Source organism: Podarcis bocagei, assembly GCF_964188305.1.
Source record: "Podarcis bocagei genome assembly, chromosome: 4".
In the NCBI taxonomy this organism is placed as follows: domain Eukaryota; kingdom Metazoa; phylum Chordata; class Lepidosauria; order Squamata; family Lacertidae; genus Podarcis; species Podarcis bocagei.
In genome coordinates this window covers 69,517,628-69,542,324 of record NC_138128.1, presented here as the reverse complement: position 1 = coordinate 69,542,324, position 24,697 = coordinate 69,517,628, and the positions used below count along the sequence as shown (strand labels likewise).

The 24,697-nt window shown below is 43.3% G+C and overlaps 1 protein-coding gene across 7 annotated transcripts in view; it reads right to left on the bottom strand.

Moving 5' to 3' along the window:
- Nucleotides 1-24,697, bottom strand: part of PRKG1 (protein kinase cGMP-dependent 1) — a 698,816-nt gene that overhangs the window by 125,735 nt on the left and 548,384 nt on the right. For all 7 annotated transcript variants that reach the window (XM_081189597.1, XM_081189598.1, XM_081189595.1 and 4 more), the window contains 2 exons: nt 13,228-13,305; nt 8,291-8,385 (listed from right to left, as the gene is read on the bottom strand). In XM_081189597.1, coding sequence (XP_081045723.1) covers nt 8,291-8,385; nt 13,228-13,305 — 173 coding nt within the window. The remainder of the gene's footprint in view (nt 1-8,290; nt 8,386-13,227; nt 13,306-24,697) is intronic.

Here is a 24,697-nt window from a genome sequence, read left to right as displayed (position 1 = left end):
CAGATGGTTCGTGCCCCTTACCACCTTGTGAATAGGCAACAAGTGTGTGTGTGTGTGTGTGTGTGTGTGTGTGTGTGTGTGTGTGTGTGTATATGCTCAAAAATGTACTGTTTGACATTTTTCAACATTTTGAACTAGGGAGGAAATTAAGAAGCAATTATGGAAAAAAATATGCATCTCAGTTCAGTAACTCAAGTAAACATAGTACAATTATTTTGAACATATTGTGTGGGATAGCTTTAGTTTTACTGTTGTTTAGCTGTTGTTTTAAAAGGATGTTTATATGCTGTGTGTTATGTACTGAAGTTCTCACCCTGGGCCAGCAGGGGGATACTGTAGATAGTTATGCAATTGAAAGATCGAAAAGTGACATTCAGTGATTGGATAGTTTTGTATGCAAATGAAGGATCGAAAAGTGACGTTCAGTGATTGGATAGTTTTAGAAAATGACAACAGTTACATTGTTCTGGAGCTCTATATAAGCAGGCTGACTGAGCTCCTCAGCTTAGTTCTGTTCCAGCTTACAAAATAAAGAGCTGCTTTGAAGAAATTTCTGTGTCGTCTGCTATGTCAACCCACAACTTAACACTGGCGACGAAGGTGGGATCAATGGACATCAGAGCACAGCCAGATGCGGCCATCCTCTGAACTGAGCTGAATCACTGAGCTGAATCACTGAGCAAAATCACTAAGCAAAATCACTGGACAGAACCACTGTGTTCCATCCATCGCCCTTCACGCCGGCATCGGAATCATGGCTTCACTTGTGCCTCTACCGCCGTTTGCGCCAGCCTCTGAATCATGGGACTCCTACCTTGCTCGGTTCGACTGCTACCTCCAAGCCAACGAGCTGACAGCAGTATCAAAGGAACGAAAGCGGGACCTATTCCTCAGCTTCTGTGGGCCTGAGGTGTTTGAGACGGCCCAAGCATTGGTTGTGCCTGAAGCAGTCCAGGCAACACCATGGGACACGATCCAAGAGAAGCTCTGCAACCACTACGCGCCAAAGCCGTCCAAGATTGCTGCCTGCCATGCGTTTTACCACCGGAACCAGGCAGAGGGGGAGTCAATCAACAACTACACCACTGCCCTCAGACAGGCTGCAATGCACTGCGAGTTCCAAGACTTAGATGATGCCCTGATGGATCGAATCGTCTGCGGGGTCCGGGACATCCATCTGCAACGGCGTCTCCTCGCCAAGCGAGACCTCACGCTATAGAAAGCCATTGAGGAGGCTGTGGCCTCAGAAGCTGCTGAACGCTCCACCCAGGAAATCCACAAGTCCAGCAGCCCGCGTCTTGCTAGGAAGCCAGTTCCAGTGCATCACAAAGAGGCCAGCAGTGATGAGGCATCCTCCAGTGAAGACGATGACGTGCACCAGACAAAGCGGGATCGCAGGAAGTTCCAACAGAAGTCCAAGGGCCAACCGGAATGTGCTGGCTGCGGAGGCAACCATTCCCGTGCCAAGTGTCGATTCAGAGATGCCATCTGTCGGAAGTGTTCCAGCAGGGGCCACATCGCTAAGGTCTGCCGATCGGCTCTGTCTGACACCCCCCCTTCACTGACTCGCAAGTCCAAGTCTTCACTCCAGTCTGCCAAGGAAAGCTGTTTCACTCTCACCAACTGCCACTGCCCGTCTGGAACCACGATTGGCCAAACTGACTCGCCTACGCGACACAAGCTGAACGTCATGGTGCTCATTGAAGGAGCTCCATGTGACATGGAGATCGACACCGGGTCTGCCCTGTCCATCGTGTCTTGGAGCACCATCAAAAGACTGGTACCCAGAGTGTCCAAAAGGCAACTCAACTCTCACCGCGTACACCTGTGAGACTACCAGGGAAATGACATTCCCGTGGTAGGCGTTGGCCGGTTCCGGATCGCCTTCAAGGATTTTTCGGGCCTGCTCTGGTTGGTGGTGGTCGAAGGTCAGCGGCCAAGCCTCCTAGGGCTAGACTGGTTTGATGCCCTCGGCCTGGAAGTCACCGGCATCAACTGCATCTCTAACGCAGAGACTGAGGGTCTGGTCAAATACTTTGCTGAGGTTTTTCACGGCACTTTGGGCAATATACAGGTACGCCCATCTCCATTAGCCTTGATCCACAAGTCGCCCCAATCAAGCTAAAGCCACGCCAGGTTCCCTTTGCTCTCAAGGCTAAGGTGGACGAACAATTGGACAAGCTGATCACCCAAGGAGTTTTGGAACCGGTTGACCACGCCAAGTGGGAAACCCCCATCGTCACGCCTGTCAAGCCAGACGGGTCGGTGAGAATCTGCGCTGACTACAAGTGCACGATCAACAAGGCACTTCAGCAGCACGCTTATCCGTGTCCAACACCTGCTGCATTCCCTGGGTGAGGGCAAGGTCTTCGCTAAGCTGGACCTTGCCCAAGCCTATCAACAACTGCCCGTCGATGATGCCACTGCTGAAGCCCAGACGATCGTCACCCACCGAGGGCATCCGCCATGCCCTAACAGCACCATTTCATCCATCCAGCAATGGGCAAGCAGAGAGAATGGTGCACTCGGCAAAAGAGGCACTGGCGCGCCTGGACCAGGGAGACTGGCACGAGCGGGTCGCCGAATACTTGTTAGTGCAACACATCACCCCTCATGCAGCCACAGGGCAGAGTCCTGCTGAACTGCTTATGGGCCGCCGCCTCAGGTTACCGCTCAACCGGCTGCACCCAGACTTTGCCATGGCCGAACCGCCAGGCTGTGCCAACGCGCCACGGTCATTTGTTCCAGGAAACCAGGTCTTTGCCCGGAACTATGTGGGGGACATTCCTTGGGTGCCAGCCACACTAGTGGGAGTCACTGGACCTCGCTCGTACCAGGTTGCACTCGAAGACGGACGCTTGTGGTGCCGGCACAGACCAGCTTAGGCGCAGTGTTGGCAACGTGGACACTACCGTGGTGCCCCCAACTGCGCTCATGGCTCCAGAAGAGACATTTACAGATGGCGAGGCTCCACCTACACCTCCCTCGCAAACTGCCAGCGTGGAGCCGAACCAAGCCGCTTCAGAGGGTCTGCCAGACTTACCACAGGCTCAGACCACTCCACTTGCGGAGGCTCCACCCACTTAACACTGTGGTTTCAGTTTTATTGCTTTCATGGTGGTTTTTATTGTTCCTTGATATTATACTCTAGCTTGGTGAAGCTATGTTGACAGGATAGATAAAATTTTGCTACAGTTCTACTTTGATGGTGCAAGTTCTATGCTAGAAATAAAGAATGGCAGACAGATCTTCTGCAACGTGTTGAAGTAAATACCTGGTTCACATATAACACTAAACCATGGTTTATGAAACTATAGTTTATTAAACCATGGCTTAGCATTATGTGTGAACTCTTCCCAGCAGCTTAACTATAGTTTGTTTACTGCCAACAAAGCACAGCCTGGAGTCATTGTTTGTTAAAATATGAAGCTTGGTTTGTTTTAACTACAGATCAGTGTTATATGCAAACTCAGCATCTCTTTTAACCAGGACTTGTTTGAACACCCCACTGCAGATATTTGCAAAACTACAAAAACACTAGGCAAAAGTGACTGAAAAACAAGAGGAACTGGGGGGCGGGGGGACAAGCTGTAGTTTGTTCCATCTCTTGTTTTCCATCATGAATAATTCATGTTTTGTTAAGAAAACATTAGCTTTACACAAACTATGGTTAGCTTTACGTGTATGCCAGGTGTCTCTCAGACCCAGAAAAATCCCAGCAAGCACTCTCTCTCCAATCCATCATAGCTACTGATGATCAATATGGTATCCTACACATTCCCAAAGTTCTTTTGGGCAGCAATGATGCTGAGTGAACTCTTGTACTTTGAAAGGTTGAGCTTGGCCCAAAGTGGAATATAGAACTTACTTAACTCAGATGCACAAGACCTATTTGCTCTGTTGGATTGTGAATTGACTCCTATCAGCTATAGCTTTGGGATGTTCCTCCATTCAAGGAAAAATAATACCCTACTCTGCTTGGCTTTATGTGAAATAAGAAACAAATAGGTTGAGAAATATAATGATTATACTGCACAGAAAACCTCCTGGGGTCTAGAACAGAAAAAATAGGTGCTAAAATGAAAATGGAATATTTGTATTTGTGCCTCTGAATAATTAAAGCATGCATGCATACCCCCCCCCCCGCCACAGGTATATATAAAAAAATCAGAAACATTGCCCAAGCCACAGTGCATTAGTGTTCTAATGCATATTGATTTTATGGGCAAATATCATTTTCTATAAGCTCTTAAGAAACTCTCTTTGGCTCCTTTTACAATCCACAAAACTTTATATAGATTTTACGCTCTAAAAAATTCTATATCTGAAAACCAAGCTTTCCTAATGCATTTTTTCTAACTATTCATGGTAAGTTGGGGTTTTTTTAAACTCCAGTGAATACAAGCAAAAAGACACTGCACAGTAGGCAAGGGAGCATAAGAAAAGCCAAAAATAAAATCCCAAACAGATTATCTTTCATGCAGAACTGCATGAAATCTAAACGGCATATCTAGTGCAGTCTCCTAGTTTTGGGGCGAACCCTACAGAAATGTTCCTCTCCCTTGCCGGCACACAGGACACACAAAAGGATGGCCTTAATTTAAGATTTACTAGTGTGCAATAAGGATACGGAACACATTGTAGATATCTATCAGACCACAGAAAATAGCGATTGTAATGGAAAATGTCACACACAGGGAAGCATAACAAAGCTTGTGGTCAAAGGAGCATTTAAAGATTTAAAAGGGGGGAAGGACCAGTAAACAGAATGGTACAGTGCCCTTGTCAAATGGTCCATCAGATAGCAAAGAAGATGAAGCTCAACCAATAGTCAAGCAAAAGTTACCATCAACAGACCTTCTCATGGTATAAAAGATGGGTAGTTCCCTGGTGTGCACATACTTTCCAGGTTATTATTTTTTTAAGCCTCATGGAAATGTCCCAGAGTTTTAGTACAAAACATTTCTCTAAGGACCACATTCCCCCCCCCCAGCAATTTACTCTACTACAATGGCTTTCTGTAGGTTATTTGCACTTACAGTGGTGCCCCGCAAGACGAATGCCTCGCAAGACGAAAAACCCGCTAGACGAAAGGGTTTTCCGTTTTTCGATGCGCTTCGCAAGACGAATTTCCCTATGGGCTTGCTTCGCAAGACGAAAACATCTTGCAAGTCTTGTGATTTTTTTCGCTCCCCCCTTTTTCTAAGCCGCTAAGCCGCTAATAGCCTTTTAGCCGCTAAGCCGCTAAGCCTTTAATAGCCGCTAAACCGCTAAGCCGCTAATAGGGTTGCTTCGCAAGACGAAAAAACCGCTAGACGAAGAGACTCGCGGAACGGATTATTTTCGTCTTGCGAGGCACCACTGTATATGCATTTTTGTACACTTTTTGTTGTTGTTGAAGAACTGCCATCTCACAAAAATGGTAGAAATGAGAAATTGGAAGCACAGCTGCATTTCACTTTGTGTATTTTTTTTTGAAATGCAAATTAAGTAGCTTTGCATTAAAATGTGAGGTGTACCAAATTTCTCCCCCATTCCTAATGGTGGCATGCTTTTGTTCAGGGTTCTAGCTAGCCAAACACGCCCATTTTCAGGATCTGTTTTCCATTTCTTCACCCCTAGCCTTATTTTCTGGTTTGTTTCCCACAAACAGAAACTCAGCATCCTGTAGTCTTTCTTCATGTCCAGCCCTTACTAAATAAGGGTGGGAATGTGTATTCACAGTCCCCTCCCCCTAATATTCTATTAACAGTACTTCTGCAAATTGGACTTCACCTAAGCCAAAACTGCCTTCTTGTTTGCCAGTGTTCTAGGTCTGGCAACATAGCTGTCGCCACTCAGCATCTGAGTTTGCTATCATAGGGTGTGATGGGCCAGGCTGCCTCGGAAGCCCTCTGGCATTAGCCATTCAGAGTCAGGGAAAAGCAATTAGCTTCATTTGCCCTCTAGGATATAATTTAATTCCTGTCATAATTTTATTTGTATGTACAGGTTGCCAGAGATGAAAAAGAAAGAAAAATAGTGCTGCTGCAGCAGTTGTTTTATGCAAACTGCAATGGGAAAAGGTGAGAATTAGCACCAAGGAAGGCTTTTTTTTTGGGGGGGGGGAGAAATCTCGTGTAAAAGTGCAAAATTTGCTCTAAAAAGTCAAGAAGTTGGATCAGCACAAAGAATTTTTTTTCTTCCTGTAGTTGTAAGAAATTAGATAATATTGTAGAATCAGCTCATCATTAGGAGCTTCACCCTCCTTATGCTATGAAGAAAGGTGTTTGTGGGGCAACACTGCCGTGAGGACGACATACAACACAACCTCCTCTCATATGGTCCATGCCTTCTGACTTTGCCTGAGTGATCTGTGAAGGAGCTGCACTGCAGCAACTTCTGTTGTGCAGAGATTCCCAAAGCTGGAATTGTCCTTTCAAAAAGTTTAACATCTCATAATCACAGAGTAAATATTCACAGCACTGGTTTAAAGGTCTTGCCCCGTATGAGAATCAACGGACAACAATCAGCTAAAATGCCAAAGAGGCTTTGAAAATATAATGCTAAAACGCAGGTGGGGAAAAATGATCCAATCTGTGAAAATAATAACATGCCAGCTGCTTATCTTGGGCAACTATTCACCAGCATATTTCACTGATATGTAGCGATATCTCAGCAATTTAACAAATATTGCTGAAATCAAGTCTTGCTCAAACACAACAAACTAGCTAGCAATCTAGGCCCTGCAGGAGTTCAGCAATGTATTTTCATTCAAAAAGGATTTGCATAATTAAGCTTTCCTCCATGAACTGGGAATGCTTGATAAATATCCCCACTGTTTCCCCTGAACTTCAGAAATCAAAGTATTGGAGTATTTTAATGTACAAAAATTGCCCATGTGCCCTTGTCAATGAATAAGAATTCAAATGAGTAATAACTGCCATTTTGGAATAAATAATATCAATACAAACTGCTTAGGGAGATTCATCATTTCATTTTGAGCTTCTGGTCTTCTGCTGAAATGGATTAGTTTGGTTTCTTCTAGTTTTTACGTTAATTTAATGAAGGATAGTTTATAACAAGACAACTATAAAGTATCAATACTGGGAGGTGATGAGGAACACTCTGTGCTTTGTGTACCAATAGAGTATTTAGGAGAATGTGTATTATCTATTACATGAAAGAATGGAGCTGTACAATACAATAATATTTGGTAAATATTAATGCCTATCTTAGAAGTAGGGATGCCTGAGGAATTCAGTCTCTGTAAATCTGATATAAACTGAGTTAATGTGCACCTCCCAAACTAATGTGCAGAGTAGAATTTAGATCAACTAGATTTCACATTTCCTGAATGGCCAGCTCAAAACTCGTATTAAAATACTTTTCAAAACGCTATTGGAGGAAAAAATGTTTAGAAATTTGGGGGGGTGTTGTTTATATGAATTAAAATGTGAATTTGTGTAGGAATTCTTAAATATACAATGCAAATTAATGAAAACAACAGGACAGGCTTAGGGCAGATAAAGATGTTTATCTAGATAGGATTCACTGGGCAGTATCTAACATAGTACTTCTGCTAGTGCAATGGAACTTCTCCTCCCTTCCCTCCCACCCCAGGCCCTCCCCAAATTTGCTCTAGAGTGTTTGGGGAAAACACAGATTGGGGGTGGTGTGGAGGGGTGCAAGGGAAGGAGGGGAAATTCTACTATGCAACCAAAAGTCATTGCACTCTTGGAAGTACGTTGTTGGATAATGACCCCCTGTCTCCAGTACTACCTTGGAACAGGTGAATAAGGAAGGAGATTGTTCACACCACAGCTATCATCATCGGTTTGTACTAGTGAACTGCCCCACCAGCCACAGAGTCTTCTCTTCACCATTCTTGTATAAAGTAATAAACTACAAATCCGAAAAGTCTATTTAGCAATCCAACCACAGCTTTATTTTACATCTTTTGACTTCTTGCGATGCCCCAGCAAAGTTCAATGAAGAGAAAAGAAAAGAGGGAAAAATGGGAGGCAGGAATGAAAGCAAACATTTTAGCAGCTTGATAGATCATTTAGAATCATAACAAGGCTTACATACAATTGCAAAGAATTATAAATTATATGCAGCCTGCCTTCTGTTTTAGTACAAAACGATGAGTGAGAGTGGCCGAGAATTCTATTTCCTTAAGTTCTAGCTTACAATTTAGAACAGCTTTCATTATAATGTGGCATTTATGCCACTAATTTTTCAGCTACTCAAGACAAACGTTACTTGAAGCAAATCTAAATTGTGTATGTAGGCAAAGTTTAATACTTACCCCTGGAGTGCTTTTTCTCCAAACCAATCTCCCTTTCCTAAAGTACGGAGGAAGATTGAATCTTCTCCAGGCGAATCTTCACGAGTAACATTTACCTGAACAGAAGAGTTTTTAAAAAATGACAGTGAAAGGATATTGGCTCTGAAAAGGTATATTGTACTGAGAAAAAGCTGTAAACTAAATTTTCTGTTCATATCCCAGTTCCATAATGAAACCTTCAAGAGACCTTTTCCAAGCTAGCATTTCCAAACCGTAGGCCCCATCTGGAAAAACGGGGCTATAATACTGGACTAGGAATCTTGCAAGTATTATTAAGTTAATTTAAGGGTATACTACAGAGCACGGCGTTTCTATGCGCTGCTCTGGTTCGCCAGAAGCGGCTTAGTCATGCTGGCCACATGACCTGGAAGCTGTCTGCGGACAAACGCCGTCTCCCTCGGCCTATAGAGCGAGATGAGCGCCGCAACCCCAGACTCATCCACGACTGGACCTAACAGTCAGGGGTACTTTTACCTTTTACAGAGCACAAAGAAAAGATGTCATATCAATACTTTGCTATCCTCTTCATCGTAACACTGTGATGTCAAATACCTAGATTTTGTAAAAGCATCTTATGATGCAGAATATAATGTGTATCTCCACCCAAAGCCAACAGATTTTATTTCACCTGATTCACAACACATAACTAGAGCTGGACTGGACCAATTTTCTAAGTCTTACATTTATATAAGCCCTGGCTCATCCTGTTTTGAAACAGAAAAACAACAGCAATACTAAACAATACTCAACCATTTACGCAGTTCAACAACAGGGTTATATGACACACACAAAGAACTCAAGTTATATTTTAAAGAACTGAGAAAATACTTGGGAATCTTTTTTCCTCTCCCAGAGGAATGATTGACTCCATCGGTTACTATAGGGGTGGGGAAAAGATGCTGTAGGATGTAAATCTGCGGGGGGCAGGCCTTCACTGGGGCATGGGGACTTTGTCCAACCCCTGGATTTGGCCCTCACGTGTTTTAAAATCATCATATGCAATGCAATGTGGGTATGTGGCCAACTTTCAGAGGGTTGTGGGTATCTTTGCCAGCTGAAACAATTGCCAAAGCGCACACAATCCCTGGCTGACAAAGGCTTTGCTCAGGCAGTACAAAGCATTTTTCAGGCGGAGAAGGCAGTAATTCTTCTCCTGATGGATTTTCATCCAAGCGGGGGTGGGGGGAATGAAGGTTTTAAGAGCTTGCATCTCTCCTTTGAGACAGGCAATTTAACAAGCCCATGAAATTCTTTCCTGAGCCTGGCGCAGGAAATGTTCACTCACATTCCCAGTTTTGGTTGATATATTTTTCTCCTAATAGTTTCACAAGGCTGGAACTGAACATTATGGCAGGTGCTGGGTTGCTGCCCAAAATAGCAGCCCCTCATTGTACCCCCTTGTTCATAATGTCAGGAATATGCTACATGGGACACAGACGACATCATACAGCTGCGAGTTTTCCTGTGTAAGAGTGGAGTATGGAAACTTGCAATGTAATAAAGTCATGCAACATCAAGGATCTCCAGATATTTAAGGGAGAATGAAAGAGGGATGTGGGTGGGGGGTTCATATCTGTCATAAGGTGGGGTTTCAGATTCAGAACTGGCCCAACTTCTGCTGGCAATTATGAAAGTTGGGGCTGCCCACCTGCCAGTCACATGACATCATAAGGAAGATTCTCCATTTGCAGCCATGACTTGAATTCAAACATGTGTCTAATTCAAGCCGCAGTGGCAACTGCAAAGGAAGAACTAGAAGTGCACTCGGTGACTGTATTCCTATAGCAGTTTTCTCTAACTGTTAAGTTCTGCGTTATATCTGAGCTTTCACACGATGTGAAGCCACTTCCGAAACTATAGTGGAACATAGTGTAAGTTTAGTATCAATTTCTGTGTTATTTACTTCCAGGAAAAAAGCAGTTTGCAAATAATATGGAAATGAGTTTTAAACTTGTGCTGTATTCCACTATAGTTCTGGAAGTGGCTTCTACATCGTGTGAAAGCTCCAATATATCGTGGAAATTAACAGGGAAACATTGTGAAAGTGGAATAAACGGCTATCTGAATGCTCATCATGTATACGGTCGGTTCCTCTTTTCCAGCTTTAATTTGTTGCTTTAGCTCTTTATTCTATTGTCAGAGAGACAGAAAAAGGCGTCAAATTCAAAAACTGAACTCCACCTGCAGGTGGGAAAGGAAGAATTGGGAGTGCATTTCAATTTCTTTTGAATCTGGTACTACAGCTTTACCTGTCCCATGCCTGGTATTGTATGGCATTAGGTGATGGGCAGATGGGTGTGTTTTGGGCCAAGTCACAGCACAGGTCAAATGGGGAGGCCAGCCTGTCCTAATTAGGCCTGTAGGCTGAGGTTTCCTACCACTGATACTAAGCTTCATTATTCCCTCTAGAAAAGCCAAGCCTCCACATGTTTCCTCCTAAACACAGTTGCCATGAAATCAATTGCTGGAGTTATGGCCAGGGAGGTGGGGGTGGGGGGGAGACAGAAAACTAATATGTAGTATACTTAACATAAATATAATAAATCCACTTTATTAATTTCTAAGGTATTTACATAACTTATGCTTTGAGCTTAAGTAAATATCCAACATTAGGGTCATTATGTTCGGTTACCAACTAGTCTTTGCTCATTCTAATTACCCTCCACATTAAGCAAACAGATAAAGCAAAGTTCACATTCAATCGCTGAGAAACAGAAGAACTGCAGATTATGCAGTTTAAGGAGGAGGTCTCCATAACAGGTCAGAGACAGTTGCAAGTTTGAAGGCCATGTTTCTGGCAGGCTGCCCCACATCCTTTCTCGATAAACAAACCTGATCTCTGGAATAAGAGGCAATGCATGTTCAGGACTTTCCCTCTAACTTATTTTTTTCTACTAATTTGTTTCATCCTTGTTAAACAAAACATACAGTGGTGCCCCGCAAGACGAATGCCTCGCAAGACGGAAAACCCGCTAGACGAAAGGGTTTTCCGTTTTTGAGCTGCTTCGCAAGACGAATTTCCCTATGGGCTTGCTTTGCAAGACGAAAACGTCTTGCAAGTGTTCCAATTTTTCCCCGCTCCCCCCCTTTTTCTAAGCCGCTAAGCCGCTAATAGCCTTTTAGCCGCTAATCCGCTAAGCCTTTAATAGCCGCTAAGCCTTTAATAGCCGCTAAACCGCTAATAGCGCTAATCCGCTAATAGGGTTGCTTCGCAAGACAAAAAAACCGCTAGACGAAGAGACTCGCAGAACGGATTAATTTCGTCTTGCGAGGCACCACTGTATTAATAAAAATTAAAATAGAGCACAGCAAAACGATTAAGATAGCATTAAAATAGGGGTAAAATTAATACAAAGCATATAATTTAATGTAGAATGCACCAACAGAAAAATCCCAGAGCCAGATTAAAATATTTCTAAACTGGAAATAGCTTTTCTCTCAAAAAAGAACTCTACCTGCAGCCTGCTGTAACAGTATTTATTTATGCTCTACATCTTTGGTTTACTTTGTTTATTAGTAATAAATAAAGAACTCTACTGAGTGGGCACTTCCACTGAAACCCTACCACCTACCATGGGGCCTGGCAGATTGGAGAGCCAACAGAAGGGCATACAGAATAGTAATCAGATGAATCAGCTAGAGACAAGCCATAAGATTCATATGGTGCAGACTATTTAGACAAGTAAGGATGATAACCAGCACATTGAATTGGTCTGGAAAATAAAAAGAAAGCTTTTTCAGACAAGCTAGAAATGGAATAATGCGCTCTCATAACCTGGTCTTGATAGATGGGGCACAGAATTCTGCACCGACCACAACACAACCATGACTTAGCATTGGTGACAGGCCAAGTCCTCCCATCCTAACCAGATTTTCTATAAAAGAAGTTGAGCTCCTTTCCAGAAAATAATAAAGATAGTTTGGCTCAGAAAAAAGCCAAGCTAACTGCCCACCCCTTCCCTCTTGCCTAGTCATCCCATCCCTGAATTGTCTTCCCTGATATTCTCCTGATGCCCCCAAACCCCTTATACCCTTCTGTTCAAATTATATTTAGTGATGGCACACTAGGAGCAGAAATGGCGGCGAAGACTACAGCAAGGACAGAGATAAGCCCTCTCCAATCTTTCCCTCTAATATGCTGCTACTATGCAGGACCAGAAGTTCTGGCAGCCCTTGCAGGTTGTAGTTTTTTCCAAGGGTTACTGCCTCTCTCCTTATCTTAGTCTCTGATGCTGCCTGCCAATGCTATTGCTGCCCCACTTTCCAGTTACAAGTGTTATTTAGGGGGAAAGGGATTAGGGAATCAATGAACTGATGGTGAGGAGGTCTGAGGTATTGGAGAAGCCAAAGAATAAATTCTGGAGCTCCTATCTGAGCCTGTTCATCTTTAATCTGCACATTGACTGTAATTCACAATTTATGTAAGTACCAAGTTTCAAAACTGTTGAGATTCAAAAGCCGTTTGCTATACAGTCTGAGTGGGCTGACGTGTCAAAACAGATGCAAAAACTCCAGAGAAATGTGCAGATCTCCTGGATATAAGTTTGTTGTATTATAAACCAGCGTGTTTATATTTCTGTACAGATCTGGGGATCGTTCACAGGAGTCTTATCGTGTTTGGGAAATGTAACAGGTAAATTAGTTTTAACAGCTACACAATCATGTGATCCCTGCAAGGGAAAAATGTGTACAGCTCTGTGTAATAAAACTCTTTAGGTTTTTCATTTGAAAAGTGCAGCCTCCATCGCCAACACCAAGTCACAACATCAAATTAAATGTGAAATATTGCACCCCCCTTGGCACTGCATGGGGGAAAAGCGAGGGTTGGTGTTACATCCCTATAATATGCAACTATTGCTTATGACATGCACTTTAAACAGGGTGCCACAAGAGCTTACCTTGCCTTTGCTGATTATGAAGAAAGTGTCCCCGCGAGCACCTTGCCTGATAATGTACTCTCCATTTTCATAGTGCGTCTGCAGAAAATAAAAAATTACAAGAACAAAAGAAATGTTGAATGCTTGTCACCCAACTTGCAGCTTTACAGTTTCATAACATAATTCTTAGTGATGCAGCAGCAGCAACAACAACTTTGTTCAGGCATTGCAACTTGCATACTTTAAGAAAATACCTGTGGCAAGGAGTAAAAACAACTCAAAAGAAATAAACAGTCTTTGTCATAGTTTTCATCAAAGTATATTTCACACACTGTCATATACAAAACTGGTGATTAAGAGACGCTTCACAAGTCCTCCTATCATTGTTTGTAGTAGTAATTCTGCTTTTCACTTTTCTCATTATCAGTAGTCATGATGGAAATGGCAAGATAATATAATTTTATTTCTGAACCAATCTGAATTTGGCCATTTAACCCACCAAAACATCCAGTCCTAAAGTTGTCATTTGCAAAGGATTCAAGGGCATATTTTCCTGTTAAATTGACAGTTCTGCAAAAAAGGAAAGGTCCTTCCGGCAGAACATGAGCTTAAAGGTAGCTGATGTCATTACAGAGGTTACATTCCCAAAGCCGGGGGACAGGGAGGTTCCTCTTGCCCAAAAATTAAGTCCACTGAGGTAGTCAGTTCTTCTCCAGCAAGGATAATCAGGGGACAGTGTCTTTTACCAAAGTTTTAAATTACATTGTTCATTAAATGACATTCTATTATGTGGAATTCAATGTAAAAAAAAGAAAAACCCAAACAAATAAGCATTGAAGCATAAAAAATGAGGAGTATTGAAAAGGTGTAACAAAGTATAGACCCAGTTTGCTTCCAGAAAGTTGTTCACCATACATCCTGATTTGCTTACAAGGAAATTAGACAATGTCAGCTATTTATTATAGCTCCCATATAAAACAAAGTCACAGCAATATGCTTGTTCCTCAACTATGAGAAAAAGCAAGTGTATGTGTGTTTGTGTGTGTGTAGATCAGGAAAATAGTATAGGGGAAGGCCTTGAGGAATTATTGTCTGGAGTAGATAATGGATTTTCCACATCTTGCTTGCTTAGGTCCTAAATTTAAACCATTAAACTTCGGCTGTGATCGCTGTGTCTCTATTTGGGGTTCGGAGACAGTGAATACTTCCATGAGAAGTAATCAGGGCTGACCCACCTATGAGGCAAAGTGAAGGGGGCAGGATCCAAACGGGTGTCCCAGCCTTCAAGGAGCACATTACCAGCTGCTACAGTGCCAAGAGTGGCTGTAGCCACTTGGAGGCTGGGTCAGCCTCCTCCTCAGCAGCCCCCCCCCCGCTAATTCCACAGCACCTCTGGGCAAACAGGCAGCACTGCTGGTCTCCTCCCACCCTTGAGGAGGGAATGTGGAGACTGCCCTCTGGGGTGTCCTGGACAGGCCTCCTCATCCTGTAATGACCTTTGTTTCCCAGTTCAGCTGTTGGGTGAAGTTAATTTGATTCCTCACCCCCTTGTTCGCAATGTAGATCTTCAATCCCCCTCATCTCTGGCGGGGAAGCACCATTTTGTGGTTAAACTCAGCTGCCAAAATATATCAGGCCAGCTTTGGAAGTAATCACATTATTGTTTTTAAAGGGGGAGGTTTAGAAATAGTAAGATGCCTCATTTTAATTTCTGACAGGACTAACTGCATAGCAATTATTTGTAGAATGTAAATAATACATTTATTTATTAGTGGGGTGTTTTTTATTAACCTAAGGGAGAAATTGTAAATTCTTCATGGGGGGGGGAGAACCAATAGGAAGCAGTTATCCAATAAAATAGCATAACATTCATAGACGCTGTAGCTAATTATGCCCTGAAAGAATCCAGAATTTCCTTTGTTTTCCCCATTTTCCTTTCCCTGTTTTGTAGAGGCAAACATACATTTCAATGTATTCTATTAACTGTTAACATAATATTACAATAACTCTAAGACATGTAAATATATGCAAACTAGTTTTTTTTTTACAAAGTTAATACCTTGAGGCAAATAATTCTATTGTAAAATTATCCAGAGCAGCAACAGAATACTATACATGTCTACTCAGAATTAAGTCTTACTGGATTCAGTGATGCTTTCTCCCAGGTAAAAGTTCATAGAATACCATCCTGAAATTATATCCAATTCTTATGTTTAAATTATTTATTTCTGAGAGGAGCACCCTTCCCCATCTCCTTTCTGAAAGAGACACCTTCACTCTTTTTAGACTCCATGCTCTTAATCGTTCTAGCTGCCCTTTCTGAACTACATTCAGTCATGCAATATCTGTTCTGAGATGAGGTCAGCAGTATGGCAAGCTGTATTTCAGGTGAGGATGAACCATTGACTTCAATAATAGCATTATGGTGTTTTCTGTATTCCTCTCTATCCCATTTCTTACAAATCACACTCCAGGCAATTTACCCATGTAGAGCAATGCAGTATAGACAGTAATACAGGAGACACATTACTTACTTCCATTCCACTAATGTGAATGGCACTACTGTGATTGACATTGAATTTCATTCACACTAGAGAAGTTGAATTGCTAAGGTTAAGAAAGGCCAAGCATTATTAAATCCTCCTCCTCTTGGAATAAGTTAATTGTTGGTCCTAAATATAGTAGTAGTAGCAGTATATAAAAAAGGTAAAGGTAAAGGACTGCTGGACAGTTAAGTCCAGTCAAAGGTGACTATGGGGTGCGGTGCTCATCTCGCTTTCAGACCGAGGGAGCCAGTGTTTGCACACAGACCTCTTTCCGGATCATGTGGCTAGCATGACTAAACCACTTCTGGCACAATGGGACACCGTGATGAGTACCAGAGTGCAAGGAAACACTGTTTACCTTCCCGCTGCAGCGGTACCTATGTATCTATTTTTACTGGCATGCTTTTGAACTGCTAGGTTGGCAGGAGCTGGGACATAGCAACGGGAACTCACCCCTGCAGATTTGAACCGCCAACCTTCTGATCAGCAAGCCGAAGAGGCTCAGCGGTTTAGACCACAGTGCCATAATAATAATAATAATGCTCATTGCTATACCCAAGCCAGGATGGGAAGGTGCCTTATATATTGCATAAACACAACTGAGATTTACCAGTCAAAACCCTGAGAGATAATCTGCTTTTATGTGGCATTCATGGGTGGTTGTTCTTGCGAGCACTTGGTGATGAAATGGCAGGGCAGTAGGTGAGGCAAGGTATAATGTTAAAAGCATGCTGCCCCTTTCTGGGTTTTTCTTGCTATAGCCCTAAGGTCTTCTGCTGTCTTAATGACTCAATTTTTCAACTTTGCTATCCAGCATATCTCCCCACGGAAGCCCTCTGCAGATACATCCTGCATTTTCTGGAATGCAGCTGAAATTCCCTTAGGTAGCAGTTAGCCACGAATAATAGGGCTCACAATGGGGTATTTTTCACTAATAGCAGAAGCTGAAGGATCACATGAATCTTGACAATTAGGCAGTGTTGCCAATAACAGTTACTTGGATCTCTCATTAAGTTCAGTGGAAAAGTTTACTGCACTATCCAATGAGCAAAATGGGGAACATAGTTTTCACTTGCACAGATGCAGTCAGGACTTTTTATGCCTTTTCTCTCCCCATAGAGGGTTTAATGGAACTGCCAAACTTATTTTACTGTAAGTTTGTATATGTGCAGGAAATCTAAAATGGGTCATTTTTGTGAAATACCCAGCAAAGCCCTAACAATTCATGGTGTGTGTGTTTTTACCACTGTGGATTATTTGTTTTCCTCAATCAAGCAATTAGTTTTTTTTATTATTCAAATAACCCCTTCTCAGAAGCAAAGTCAAACACCTGCTAGATCCTCTCAGGATTATAAAAATAAAAAGTTTGTTACCATTTAAAACTGTCACGTGAAGGTTTACATTAAAATTTTGGTAATTAGATTTCTAGCTGATTCAGTTTGCATTTAGTAGAATACTGACACACTGAACAAATGAATAGGTGTTAAACCACAGCAGTATACAACAATTCAGAGGTGGCACTCCTGATGGTTAAAGGAGACAAGCACAAAATTGTCACAAAATTCTAGTCAAACTCATAATCTAACCTCCCTCCTGGTATTGGGGATGCTGAATCTTTTCCCGAGGTACCTGAGCACCTAGGGGAGATGTCAGAAATGACATCCCAGTGCTCAGTAACACATGGGACATGTATCTTTAAGGATGCTGGATGTTCATATTAAGGTCTCAGGCTCCTTGGGAAACTACAGTGACCTGGCAGTGGTTGGTTAGCCAAATGTTTCACAGAGACTTAAAACCAAAGGCATTATGGTAATATTCATCTCCTTTGGTTACTCTACAACATTTAATAATGAACGTTTATTGTCTTAAAAGGTCAATGGCTTAATTTATTGATCAATCCATCAGTAAACTAAAGCAGACTAATAATCACAATAATTTATGACAAGTGAATGGGGGCTAGTCATCTAGATAGGCTGGTGGACCAGGATGCTATAAAAAAAACCACACACAACTAATTAGGAGTTTTAGAATGAAGGCTGCAATCCTGTCAGTGGTACTTGTGGGCAGAATTAAATTCCAGGTGAACAATTAAGTTAAGGAGGGTGACAACAAATCATTATCAAAGATAGTTGATTCCATGTTGATAATTTATTTCTTCCAGCTACTGTACTTACAATCAGTCTAGGAATACGGGACAGCTAAGAGAGTAGCAGTTAAGTTATTAACAAAGATTGAGAACTGTTATTAGGAGGTCTGCTGCCTGGTGATGAATCTGTTTGCAGGTGGCAAATGATGATTGCCTCTCGTAATGAGAACCTTTCAGTGGGGTGTGGCACTGTCTGTTTATTGTTGTTGCTATTACCATTTTTATCTTAGTCTGCCTTTTGGTCAACAGGTCCTCAAGATAGCTTACCAAAATACCCAGAAATATAAAGCATACTCAATAAAACCTCTTTAAAACAATCACAAAAACAGTTCCTGAAGCAAGTCTGCTGCATGAAATGAACTAAAGCAACCCCTTTCCATCAATATTGCATTCATTTCCCAAGAAGTGGTAAGAAGAGGATTTACAAGCCCTTCACATTTTCCTCTATTTTGATCTAATTCCTGGAGCCATTCACTTATTCGGCAGTTACATAATAGCTGAAAAACAACCTCAAATCATGTATTCTCTGGTTATTCTATTAATTGGAGGAAATGAGAAGTGGTAGCGTAAAATTTCTGCTAAACATCGCTGGATGACAGCGTGCCTTCTCTGGGCTGCTGAGTGTTGTAAAACCAAGCTCTTGAATGGCACTATAATTGCATTTGACAGATGTCTTGACTGTACAGTGGTACCTCGCAAGACGAACGCCTCGCAAGACGGAAAACCCGCTAGACGAAAGGTTTTTCCGTTTTGGAGGCGCTTCGCAAAACCAATTTCCCTATGGGCTTCCTTCGCAAGACGAAAGCCCATAGGGAAATCTCCGGAACAGCGGGGAAGCGCAGCGCGTCTTCCCCACTGTCCTCGGACCTCCTCCGAAGGCTGGCGGCGGGCAGAGAGACCTCCTCCCGCCGCCAGCCTTCGTTTCTCCGCTATCCCAGACGGCTTTTGAAGGCAGGCGGGGGGGGGGAGCAAAGACTTTCACCCCCCGCCCGCCTTCAGAAGAGGTCCAGGACCTCTTCTGAAGGCCGGCGGGGGCAAAAGTCTTTGCTCCCCCCTGCCTGCCTTCCCGGGAGAGCGGAGAAACGCAGCGCCTTTCTCCGCTGTCCCGGAGGGCTTTTGAAGGCAGGCGGGGGGGAGCATAGACTTTCGCCCCCCGCCCGCCTTCAGAAGAGGTCCAGGACCTCTTCTGAAGGCCGGCGGGGGCAAAAGTCTTTGCTCCCCCCTGCCTGCCTTCCCGGGAGAGCGGAGAAACGCAGCGCCTTTCTCCGCTGTCCCGGAGGGCTTTTGAAGGCAGGCGGGGGGGAGCATAGACTTTCGCCCCCCGCCCGCCTTCAGAAGAGGTCCAGGACCTCTTCTGAAGGCCAGCGGGGGGCAAAAGTTTTTGCTCCCCCCTGCCTGCCTTCCCGGGAGAGCGGAGAAACGCAGCGCCTTTCTCCGCTGTCCCGGAGGGCTTTTGAAGGCAGGCGGGGGGGAGCATAGACTTTCGCCCCCCGCCCACCTTCAGAAGAGGTCCAGGACCTCTTCTGAAGGCCGGCGGGGGCAAAAGTCTTTGCTCCCCCCTGCCTGCCTTCCCGGGAGAGCGGAGAAACGCAGCGCCTTTCTCCGCTGTCCCGGAGGGCTTTTGAAGGCAGGCAGGGGGGGGAGCATAGACTTTCGCCCCCCGCCCGCCTTCAGAAGAGGTCCAGGACCTCTTCTGAAGGCCAGCGGGGGGCAAAAGTCTTTGTCCCCCCTGCCTGCCTTCCCGGGGGCTTTTAAATCGCCCCGGGACAGCGGAGAAGTCCCCCGCTGTCCCGGGGCTTTTTAAAATGCTGGCGGGTGACAGCGGAGGCATCGCTCCCGCCCGCCAGCATTTTAAGATCGCCCCGGACAGCGGAGAAGTCCCCCGCTGTCCAGGGGCTTTTTAAAATGCTGGCGGGCAACAGCGGAGGCTTCGCTCCCGCCTGCCAGCATTTTAAGATCGCCCCGGACAGCGGAGAAGTCCCCCGCTGTCCCGGGGTTTTTTAAAATGCTGGGGGTGGGAAGAAAAACCCTTGGTCCCCCCCCCAGCCTTCAGAAGAGGTCGGGGGACAGACTGTCCCCGGACCTGGTCTGAAGTCGGTTTCCATAGGAACGCATTAATTGATTTTCAATGCATTCCTATGGGAAACCGTGCTTCGCAAGACGGAAAAATCGCAAGACGACAAAACTTGCGGAACGAATTAATTTCGTCTTGCGAGGCACCACTGTAATCTGTATTTAGAGTTTATGATGACTAGAGCTTATTTTAGGTATTTAATATATTGCCCTATGTTACCAAATTCCAGGTCAGCTTTCAAAATACAAACTGCATATTTTAAAACAACAGTATCTCCAAACATCAACACAACAAACCACAGTAAAAAAAACAACAACACACAGCTTGTTATTAAAATCAACAAATGCTTGACAAAAATACTTTTTTAACTGTTGCCAAAATACAATTAATGTCATGGAACATGCCCCATTTGGGAAAATTGTTTTCATGTATGTTTTCTTAATTAACTCGCTTTTATTTCTTAACTTCTCCACTTGTTCTCAAAAAGCAAATATGACAATGATCAAGTTTCACTGATACCTGAGTGTCATTACCTGGGACCCAGGTGGATGTCATGACCTGAGACCCACTGGGGTCAACATAGCAGGCAGGCATTTCTGAGCATACATTGCTTTCATACATTGCTTTCACAGCACTCATATTTCTGCTTTGAGTCAGTTTCTACTGAACAATAGCTTACAGTCCACTATCAGCAGCTAGCAGGATAGCAAGGAGAGGTTGTGCCGATTAGGAACGCAGGAGATCTGCCAAGTTCCTTCAAGCTAGCTGGAAGGTAAAGTACAGAGTACCCCTATACTGACATGCTCTCGCCCTCAGTCAGAGAACAGGTTTCTGATACACAACTGACCTCAGCCTGCTGAGCCTGCATAAACATTCTCAGTCACAACCACAACGTATCTGTGCCGTTGTCCTGCATAAAGGTATATACAGTATTTTTCGCTCTATAACACGCACCCGACCATAACACGCACATAGTTTTTAGAGGAGGAAAATCCGTAGGCATGCCACCCATAGGCATTCCCTCCGTAACACGCACAGACATTTCCCCTTACTTTCTAGGAGGAAAAAAGTGAGTGTTATGGTGCAAAAAATACGGTAACTAGCTAAGCAGAGATTTTTCATGCACCTCAACCTGTCTTTTTGCTAATAAGCAGGGGCTCGCTTATCAGCTTCACATACCAGAAATGCGAAGTGGCCTTGAAGAGACTAGAAGCTCCAAAATGCTCGCTTCATGTAACAGACGACCAAAAATGCAACATTTTGAACAAGACAGAAGAGGAGTGAATTTATAAACTTTGTTCAGAACTATCTGTCGCCATGCTTATTTGTAAACCAATTAGAAGTAAACATGAGGAGTCCACAAGCTGTCCACACATTCTATTATCCAATCATGTTGCTGAAAGCGATTGTTCACTAGCTAAGCATGTAAAGAAAATGTTATAAAAGTATCTTGAATTTTGTATTTGGGCTCCAGAATTTGCAGAACTCCTCTGGATCATTTATTCTTACCGCAGTCTGCAATAAATTTGAACCCTTTCCATGACGTTACTGTCTTTATTTGGCTAAAGAAGACTGGCATATTTCCAGACCCATTTTGTAGGGTAGCATTACTACTTCTTCAATAAATCCTTACATCATTTGCACAAATACTAAATAGGAAATCAATTAATATTGTGCAACAGGAGCTGGCAATACATAGTGCAAACCAACATATTGGCGATTACATTTCCTCTTAATTTGAAATACATTTTCTTTCCCCAACTCTGTCCCTTTTTCATATTTTGCCACAAGGAAAATATATATATATATATTTTCTGGTGAAATACGGGGTGTTGGTTTAAAAGAAAGAAGATTAAAAAAAGATTAATTGGAGCTGTTCATACAGTTTCAGTGACATGCTGCAATATAATTGTATTCTTAGAGCCTAGATTACAAGGCTTACGATACAAATCACAAGGCCTTAAGAGATGCACATATCAACAAAGAAATTATTACTTAAACCATGAGAAAAGTTACAGTATTGTTGAGTTGCATAGCTTTAGAATTATGCAAAAGAGAGACAAATACAATTGTACAGTTGAAAAGAGGGGTCCTCTAGACAAGCCCCCTGCAATCCAGCCATACACAACTGTTCCATGCAGGGATCAAACCTGCAACCATGGGATTATCGGCGCCAGGCTCTAACCAACCTTAGCCACTTCAATCAGATCATGGAGCACGGAGCACTCCTTCACACAGCACATAGGTAAACTGTGGAATTCACTGCCACAAGTTGTAGTAATGGCCACCAACTTAAGACAGCTTTAAAGGGGTTTAGACAAATTCATGGATGATAAGGCTATTAATAGCTACCAGCCACACTGGCTGTGTACTGCTTCTAGTTTCTTAGGTGGCATGCCCCTGAATACCAGTTTCTGGAGAATTAGGGAGAGGGTGCTTTTGTCCACGTCCTGCTTATGGGCTTCTCAAAGGCATCTACTTGGCCACTGCGAGTGTAGATCACTGAATCATAGGCCTTTAATCTGACCCAGCAGGGTTCCTCTTTTGTACTTATTTACATCCTTGCAGCAAGTCACCACAAACAATAGTCTGCTCAAGCTGCTATTTAAAATGAGAGATTTTTTTACAATTACACACACACACACACACACACACACACACACACACACACACATTTTCCACTTAAAATAGTAGGGTGCCATGATAATGAAAACAATCACAAACATTCCTTTCAAATTGCAAATATGGCTGAATCAATCTGAATGTTTAACATCTATTTTCCTCCCTAGAAGGTCCAGAGCCAAAAATGAAAATCTAACCAAGCTTATTTCTAATACCAACAAATCAGGCAAACATCTTGGACCTGTACGCTTAAATAAAACAAAACAAAAACCACCTCTCTCTGAACCATAATCTCAGTACTTAAATAATCCCAGTACCTATTTTAAAATGGAGTAATCCTCTGCCCCAGAAACCAGAGTTATTAAGAAAAAGGGATACTAGATGTCATGAACTGGAAGGACAACAGGGGGAGGAAGAGGAGGATTCCAGCAAGGGCTATAGCTGGGACTGGGACACAATGGGGCAAGCTGGGGATGGGGAAAGAGAGGTTGGTATAGAAAGTACTCACAGGGAGGATGATGATGAGGTGGAAACCAGTGCATAGGAACCAGAGCAGCATCACCAGAGTGGGCCCTGTCTCCACTAACACAGCAGGCTCTGAGGCGTAGGGAGCAGCAGGCAGGGTGCTCCAGGAGGCTAAGGCAGACAAGGGCCCACTAGCTAGCTCTGGGAGGAAGTGTGTGATTCCTCAGCTAGAGTAGGCTTGGAACAGGTGAGGGTCATATGCCTCGTCAAGCCCAGATGCTGCAATCAGCAGGCAAAGTATAAAGGGGCAACAGAGCTGAGGTGCTGTGTCTGCTCAACTGCCTATGTTGATGGGCCTTGATTTGGATGCTCCTGGACCTCCATGGGACTGGGCTTCAGGTTTGACTCTAGTGTCTTGACTGCTGGCCTTGGCTACTTGGATTGACCCTGAACCTCATTTCCTGATCTTTGCATTTTGAACCTTGCTTGCATGGATCAACCCTCGGACTCTGAACTTTGGCATACTGACTTGCTGACAACTGTAGCTTCCACTAAATCACACACTTTATTTTGTGGCACTTTTGAATCACTCTGTTGACTAGAAATCTTGATTTCATAATTATACCACTTGTGATATGAAAGTTGAAATTCCATATACATTTGTAGCTGGCATTTTACCTAGGCAGGAAAAAACAATGCCCAGATTCCTGCCTAGCTCCTGGACTTGATCACTTGTTAAGCAAGCGAAATTTTTTAACGTAAGAAAACTGGCAAAATACTTCTTACCCTCACAAGTTCCTATAGGAAGTGGCTTACTATTTCCTAAAATCCAAGACAAATAAAATAACAAGGATGCAGTACATTGCAGTGGACAAAATGCTAATTCCAGCCAAGGGAAGTGAGTCAAATCAAATCCCTGCTCATCCATGAAGCTAACTATTACCTTAGCCAAGTCACGCAAGAAGAGTTTTGCTGGGTCAGGATGACCTAGTCCAGCCATCTAACTGGTCAACCAGATGCAGCGAGTTCCATCCTTAGTTATGAGCTAAGTATGTTATCACTTGAAAGAAACAGCAATGTTGGAGTAAGTTTTCCAAGTATGCCATCATTTTGGCACCATGTAATAGTTGTGAATGTCAACCAGGCTGCTTGCTCAGCGCTCGGAGGGTTTCCCCTCCATTTGGAATCTAAATACAATATTGGCCCACTCCACATAGAGGGGCTTCTGCATCACCACATCTGTCAGTTCTGACCTAGCTTTAGGGATTTGGTAAATAAGAAAAATGATGCAGGCAGCTCATGTTATAGCCTCCAAGCATATAGTCATTGTGACAGCTAATATTTCATTTCTACTGCTAGACATCTGTTATATCAAAGTTGTAAACTGCTGATGAAGAATCAAATATCATGAATCAGGGGATTAAAGTTCCTTTTGCTGTGTATAACAAAGGTCCATAGAGAGAAACCAAACATGATTCACTCAAAACTGACACTTGCCCTTGCAGCTGGTGTGTAACATCTAGGAATCACTAAGTCTTGCACATTGTACAGCTGGATGTATCTGCTCCTGTTAAATAATAACATCTAAAGCTGTATTTGAAAGGCACAGATCAAGTTCTTTACAAAAGCCTGCAAAAT